The sequence below is a fragment of the Camellia sinensis genome, chromosome 8 (genome assembly GCF_055761805.1).
Source record: "Camellia sinensis isolate YWXY chromosome 8, ASM5576180v1, whole genome shotgun sequence".
Lineage (NCBI taxonomy): Eukaryota > Viridiplantae > Streptophyta > Magnoliopsida > Ericales > Theaceae > Camellia > Camellia sinensis.
Window position 1 is genome coordinate 78062015 of NC_138968.1, and position 8053 is coordinate 78070067.

At 35.1% G+C, this 8053-nt stretch overlaps 1 protein-coding gene across 1 annotated transcript; it reads left to right on the forward strand.

Moving 5' to 3' along the window:
- The first annotated feature begins 614 nt into the window (after positions 1–614).
- On the forward strand, positions 615–5201 carry LOC114285252 (auxin response factor 18). Its single transcript, XM_028228290.2, has 4 exons — positions 615–1148; positions 1395–2568; positions 3951–4825; positions 4945–5201. The coding sequence occupies exons 2-4, from the start codon at positions 1444–1446 to the stop codon at positions 5012–5014; spliced, it is 2070 nt and encodes a 689-aa protein (XP_028084091.2). The 5' UTR covers positions 615–1148; positions 1395–1443; the 3' UTR covers positions 5015–5201.
- The last annotated feature ends 2852 nt before the right edge of the window (positions 5202–8053 follow it).

Here is an 8053-nt window from a genome sequence, read left to right on the forward strand (position 1 = left end):
CTTTTCTCCATGAAATAATGGAGAGATTTTCTTCTTAAAATGTGAGAGAAATTTTCTCCACGAAATGAGGGACTATTATTATTTTTTAATTGTGTATTGATTTCAAAATGAAAACATGTTCAAAATGTTTAAAAGAGTGATTTGGCCATATTATCTTATGACTTAATAGAATATGAAAAAAGGAAATGAATTAAATAAAACATAATATTTAAGAATAAAACTTTCTAAAAAATAACCCTTTTTCCAAATTACAAAGCAACGGAATAACAGAGGAAAATGGGAATGGAAAATGAGATGAGCCACTTTTCATTTAGGAAGAGCTAGTCTGGTTTTCTAAGTAATTTAATTAATTTCTTTTTAAAAAAAAAGAGTAATTTAATTAATTTAGTCTGGCTAAATTAATTTTATTTGAAAAGTATTTTTGATTTTTTTTAGATGTGATAATTGTAAAAATAATAATAATTATTATTATGATTTGAATATAAAATTTTATCTTATTAATTTATTTATTAAATCTATTTTATCTTTTTATATTTATTTATTAGATAATAAATAAATAAATAAATAATTGTTACCAAACGACACCTGAATATCAAATGAATATCTGTGCTGTTTGGGTGTTTGGAATCTTACGATACAACCCCATCATCCAAATAGTCTCTCTCTCTTAAAATCCCTCTCTCTTCTCTCTTTCTTTTTACTAACCAAAACTCCCTTGGAATTTTCTGTCAAATCTCTCTCTGCCAACCGTCTGGTCGGCAACGAAGCTTGAGGTCATCAGGTGTGTGAGACTCTCTGCATACACACAGTGTGTTGTCTCTCTCTCTCTCTCTCTCTCTCTCTCCTTAAATTCCTCACAGACTCTTCACTCTCACTGCCCTCAACTCCAAAACTTGTGATTTTCAACAACAATCTCTTTCATCTTTCTTTTCCACAAACGATATAACACAACCCAAATTAAGAACCCATTTGATCGATTCCTATTTTGTGGATCCAATCGAAGTTTCTAAATGATGGGCAATCGGTTTTCCGATCAGTTTAGGCAGCCTCAGATGTGAGAAAGAGGTCCATTTCGCTGCTTCATCTGATTTTGATTCCTCTTTTGGTTTCGGAATCCACAAAGAGATTCAACGTTTCGGGCAACCGAGGTAGTTTTTATTCATCTTCCCTATCTCTATTCCATTTTTCCCGCATTTTCTTTTGTCCCTTTGTTTGGCTACTCAGAAAACAGAGGAAAAACAAATACAATAATATGAAATATTATCACTTTTTGTGTTTTTATATGTTTAGAAATCGTGTCATAAATTTTAAATATTCAAAAGTTAATGTTTTCTCGGCAACCAAACTGTTTTTAGTATTTGCCTAAAAGTTTTGCCTTTTTCTTTTGGTGGCAGCATTCACGGAAATTTAACAAGGAAAAGAGGAAATTTTGCTTAGATTGGGATGATTACTGTGATGAACTCGATACATAAATCGATGAATGAATCGGAGGAGTGCTTGGATTCTCAATTATGGCATGCCTGCGCCGGCGGTATGGTGCAAATGCCGCCGGTGAACTCAAAAGTGTTTTATTTCCCTCAAGGCCATGCTGAGCATGCTCATGAGAAACTTGATTCTGGGAATTTTTCAAGAATTCCCGCACTCGTTCTTTGTAGAGTATCAGGAATCAAATTTTTGGCTGACACTGACACTGATGAGGTTTATGCCAAGATAAGATTGGTTCCTTTGAGGAACAATGATTCTGATTTTGATCATGATGATGGGTTTCTGGGAATTGATAAATCTGAGAACAAAGAGAAACCCTCATCTTTTGCGAAGACTTTGACACAGTCTGATGCTAATAATGGTGGGGGTTTCTCTGTTCCACGGTACTGTGCAGAGACGATTTTCCCGCGGTTGGATTATTCGGCTGAACCTCCAGTTCAGACTATCCTTGCAAAGGATGTTCATGGAGAGATCTGGAAATTTAGGCATATTTATAGAGGGACTCCGCGTCGTCATCTTCTGACGACAGGTTGGAGCAATTTTGTGAATCAGAAGAAGCTTGTTGCTGGGGATTCGATTGTTTTCTTGAGAGCAGATAATGGGGATCTTTGTGTTGGAATTCGTCGAGCAAAGAGGGGTATTGGTGATGGACCTGAGTCACCTTCTGGATGGAACACAGTAGGTGGGAATTGTGCTTCTCCTTATGGTGGGTATTCTGCTTTCTTGAGAGAAGATGAGAATAAATTTATGCGAAATGGCAATGGCGGTAGTGCTAATTCCAATGGGGTTTTAATGGGGAACGGAAAAGTGAGGGCTGAATCTGTTATTGAAGCAACCGCTCTGGCTGCTAATGGACAGCCTTTTGAGGTTGTCTACTATCCACGATCAAGTGCTCCAGAGTTTTGCGTGAAGGCCTCGTCTGTGAGGACTGCAATGAGAATTCAATGGTGCCCCGGGATGAGATTTAAAATGGCTTTTGAAACAGAAGATTCATCTCGTATAAGCTGGTTCATGGGGACTATATCTTCTGTTCAAGTTGATGACCCGATCCGGTGGCCTAATTCTCCATGGCGGCTTCTCCAGGTAACTCACATCCCAATTTGCTCTGTAAAATGTTAATTTTTAAATGCTGATTTATGTTTCATTTTGTTGATGTGTTGTTATTGTTGTGGAACCTAGTATTTTTCCTTGAACTAGTTTAAACATGGCACTTGTTTTTATAGTAAGTTTATCTTCTTGTGTGCAACTATGGGAAGAATTTACTCGTGGTAATGTTAATCTGCTTGTTGAGTTTAATAATCAGTTTTTCTTCCATGAATGGCATATGCTGCATGTATGTGATGCGGTACAGTCGCAGTGGTTGCTTGCTAGAACTCTATCTAATACTGATAAAGTTAAATCTTAGGAGTTATGGTATTGTGGTAATGGAGGTCACAATTCCTTCTAAATCAAGATCTCATGTTGCACAGTTTGACCATTAATGTTAAGGGTGGAATGACAGGCACTGGAATTGTGTCATTGTATTTGTATCACTTACATCTAAATGCTTGATGGGGGATAGCAAATTCCTAAAGAGTGATAGTAGTTCTAAAAGGGCAATCTAGTTTGAATTTGTTTTCCCAACTTCTGTCCTGGTTTACCTGCTCTCTTTGTCTCCATCCTCTGTTTTCTATGGCTTCAGAGTGATAGCGAACTTGTTGAGAAAGAAATCCATGTTGATGATTTCAAATACATATCTAGACAAAACGGCAACTTACATTTCCTGAACTGGCATGAGAGAATCCTGGCCTTTGACTTGATACAGATTTTTTTTTCCCCTTATATCTTGGATTGTCTAACATTGACTTCTTATCCTTTTCCCCGTGTTTTCAACATCTTGTAAAATTATAGATTGACATTTAAACATGATGGTTTTCATATGTTCAAGATAATTAGTTATTTGCTATTTTCCTTTCCTGCTCCCTCTCTTCATTGTTTGATTGTTTTTGAGATCAGTTATTAGCACCCACTGCAACTGACAACTTAGAAGTTAGAGCAAACAAAGAAAGCATAGTTTTCATGTGTGTTCACAATAAAATAATTGTTTTGGCTACTTTACAAAAATTTTAAAAAAAACAATTTAATAGCCCTTTTGTGTTAAAATACTTTTTCCCAGATAGAAGGTAGGATAAAGTAGTAAACTTCTGAAAATTTTCGAGCCCTTTTTACATGATGGGCATGCAATGCATAAACCCACGAACCATGTAGTGGACACTGACAAATACAAGCTGAGAATTTGTCTGCCAGTAAGTATCAGTTTAAGTTCATTTGAAGGGGAAAATTTATTGAAACTAATGGAATTGCTCTTTTTTTTGGTGGTGGTAATTTTTGGTTGTATTTCAAACATGAGATTGGGAATTGCTTGGAGTATGCCACTTTAATTAGTTGCTGGTTCTAATTCTTCTTGGCTAAAAATTATCTCGCAGGTGGCATGGGATGAGCCAGATTTGCTTCAGAACGTGACCCGAGTCAGTCCATGGTTGGTTGAGTTGGTATCAAACATGCCTGCCATCCATTTCTCTCCTTTCACTCCACCAAGAAAGAAGTTGCGGGTTCCGCAACCCCCCGATTTCCCTTTCATTGGTCAACTTCCAATGCCATCATTTCCCAGCAACCCCCTCAGGCCCAGCAGCCCCTTGTGTTGTATATCCGACAACATTCCTGCAGGCATACAGGGAGCCAGGCATGCTCACTTTGGACTATCTTCCGCAGATCTCCACTTCAACAAACTTCACTCGGGTCTGTTTCCCCTTGGATCGCAGCGACTTGATTATGCTGTCCAACCACCTAGAGTTCCCATTGGCAACCTTACGGACAATCCAAAGGACAACAAGAATTTATCTTGCTTGCTCACCATGGGAATTTCTACCCAAAATTCAAAGAAAGGTAACGAAACAAAGACACCTATGTTCTTGCTATTTGGCCAGCCCATTCTAACAGAACAGCAGATCTCTCGGAGCTGCTCATCTGATGAGAATCCAGAGAAGGTACCAAATTTTTCTGACGGATCGGGATCAGCGGTTCTCCAGAATGGTCCACCGGAGAGCTCGTCTGATGATGGATCGCCCTGGTACAAAGATCACCAAAAATCTGAGTTTGGATTGGAGACTGGTCACTGTAAGGTGTTTATGGAATCAGAGGATGTGGGTCGGACCCTTGACCTCTCAGCCCTTGGATCATACGAAGAGCTTTACAGAAATCTGGCCAACTTGTTTGGCATAGAAAGATCAGAGATGTTGAGCCACGTGCTCTACCGGGATGCTGCCGGTGCCATTAAACACACTGGAGACAAACCCTTCAGGTAAATCATATACAGAAAAATTAATGACAATAACAAGTACACAACCAATATCTTCTGTTAAAGACCGTGTGGAATATTAAACACGTTCATTTTGGATGTTGTGATGCTGGTTGTTGCAGTGAGTTTTCGAAGACAGCAAAAAGGCTAACGATACTAATGGATTCAGGAAAGCGCAACATGGGGAGGTAGACTAAAAGTGACAGGTTGTGAAATGTACAGTTTTGAATTATCAAATCCTTAGTTTAGGTTCTTGTTTTTTCTTTTTGGTGGTTGTGGAAGAAACCTGCTTCAAACTAATTTTGGGAATATTAGCTTGAGACTTGTAGCTACGCTTCAATTTGTCTTCTTAATGACAGGTTTTGAATTATTTGCTCTACATCATAGTCTGTTTTCTTGTTTCCTTCAAAAATTATTTCTGAGTTTGGATATGGAGAGTTCTATCGCCAGACTGCTGGCACACAATGCTGATACTGCATTAAACCCTTCTTTATGAGCGGAAATTGTTGAGAATGTCTACTTGTGATCAACAACTTTTGGTGTTTTAGGTACATGTTTAATTCAGTGGTTAGTTTTCACTTCACAAGCCTAAGTTCAGTGGAATCATGCAGAATCTTACCTCAATTGCTTTTAGGTATTAGAAAGGCAAAGCTTGAATTCTGAGTATGTGTAATGGTTTAATGGACTTTGTGCTCACAGAGTTTAATGCAGAGATCCATATCTGTTCTAAGGCAAGGAAATGAATCCAAGCTCAGCTACTTGTATGTATGCGTTTGAACCGGACACCAAGCCATGTAAATTGAAAAGATAGACAATCAAACATAATTCTAGATTCAATAGAAACTTTAAAAAGGGCCTGCATTTTGAAATTTGGTCACCAAGTTGAAAATTTTTTTTTAGCACTCACTTAACTTATAGTTTATTTAAACTATTTCTGTTTAATAAGTTATAAATAAAAATGATATTACATAGTCTAACGCAGACTCTTAGAATAAAAAAAATTATATACAATCCAAATAAATTGTATCAAACAGCGCAATGTAGAGGTGTCCAGGCAAGATTGACACCTGTTTAATTATGTAAATCAGGTGTATCAAAAATCAGCTTTGATGAAAGAAACAACTGTGCCAACTGGAATGTTTTTGCATATATGACAACTATCACACATCTATTCTACATCTAGGGTTGTGCCAAATTATACATCCTTTTCAGTGCATACTGTATGCACTTGTCACTTTAGAGCAATAATCAAACACTATTTTGGGTTGTAGCTACTGATCATCACACTTTAATTATTTATCAAACCACGACTTCAAATCATAAATAATATCACTTTAGATAACTAAAACTATTTTAAGACAATTTAAATACCCTTTTAAATTAATCAATTGCACTTTGTTTTAAGAATGCCAAGCAAAAGATTCAAATGATTCCTATTATAATTATTCAAGACATCTAACTAAAAATTAATTGACTATATATGTAGAAGATTTCTAAATATATGAACTAAGTTGAAGTGGTTTAGGGAAACAATGTAAGATAAGTCTTTAATGATACAATATCTATAATTTTAATCATAAAATTATGAAGGTTTTGATTGTGTTTAAATTTTGAATTTATAAACAGAAATATAATATATATTTTTTAAATGGGTTAATTACACCAAAATCCCTTAACTATTAATGAATATTACTCTACTCCCTTCATCTATGAACATGTATATTTTGACCCCCCTCAATTATAAAAATGTACACCTTTACCCATTCCAAACCACCTCTAAAAGGAGTGATTTGCTAAACTTAAAGATTTCAACTTTACAATAAAGTTGACTTATTATCTTACTCATTTGGACTCACTTCGGTGATCTAAATCATTCATCTTATACAACTAAATAAGAAAGTTGGTCCATGCAAAAAATTAAATTTATCCAAATCGATTATCATATTATTAAATCATTTTTATCTATACGACTTACATGTTTTTACAATAGACTGTCCATTTGTTATGGTATATATATGATTTGTCATGTGATTGTTTGTATCTGATCAAACTAATTTTTTGTATGCATATTCTTTTTAACTTGCCATATAAGATGGATTGCTCAAATCATTGACATTAGTACAGATTAATCCCATAATGCATTAACTTCACATGTGAAATGGAGATCTTTAACTTTAGCAAATTCAAACTCCTCTAAAAAAGATGTATTTATATGGTTTTCGTAATTGAAGAGTCAATATATATAAATTTAGAAATAAAAGAGATAAAATGATATTTCTTAATAATTGAGGTGATATTTATATAATTAAAAAAAAAAAAGTAATAACAAATATATATCTTTCCTAGGTGTGGTGAACAAGTGGAGGGACAGCATTGTCTAAGCCTAGAGAGTGGCGTCCACATGGTTAACATTTAAATCACACTTTAATTGCAATAATGTTTTCTTCAAAGTTCAACTTGTAGGTAGGGACCAAGGCATACTGCTGTGATTAAACAGTATCAATATGTGGTATTTTGATGGAGACTTTTTTAAAATATTTTTTGATAATTTGAATCGTTCATACTATAATCGAATCGATTATGTTATAAAGTTTGTTGAATAGATTATTTATGTAAAAAAATTAAATTGATTGGAAATTTATAGCTTTATAACAAGAATACATTTATTTTTTAAAAAATAAACGGTTTACATTATTTTGATAATTTTTATAAAATAATTTGAATCTGATCATGACGTTACAGATTTTTGATTAATTAGATTTTTTACATGAATGATATACTTGATGAATATTATAATATAAACGGTTCGGATTATTAAAAAAGACTGAAACAATATTCGAATCGGCTCTTAATCCTCCAATGGTGCCGTGAGTGTTGCCAAATATTAAAATCATTGATCGGAATTGGGATTTGGGATAGGGATAGGGATCGGAATCGGGATTCGAATCGGAATAAGTTAATAATTGGAGAGCCTGAAATGAAGGATTAATCAGAGAGAGACTGGGTTTAAGGATTTGTTGTCGGTCAAAATGGAGAATAGGGTTAATGAAACACCTTGGGGAGTGACTTGTGCCGTAGACATATATTGTATTGTATTGTAGCCAAACAAAGATTGCGGATTCAGATAAAACAACTTTGCTTAATCCCATGCACTACTATTCAATGTGTGCACGTGCATTGCCCCCTTAACCTGTCTCGATTAAATTGTTTCTTTGAAATATAAACTTCAAT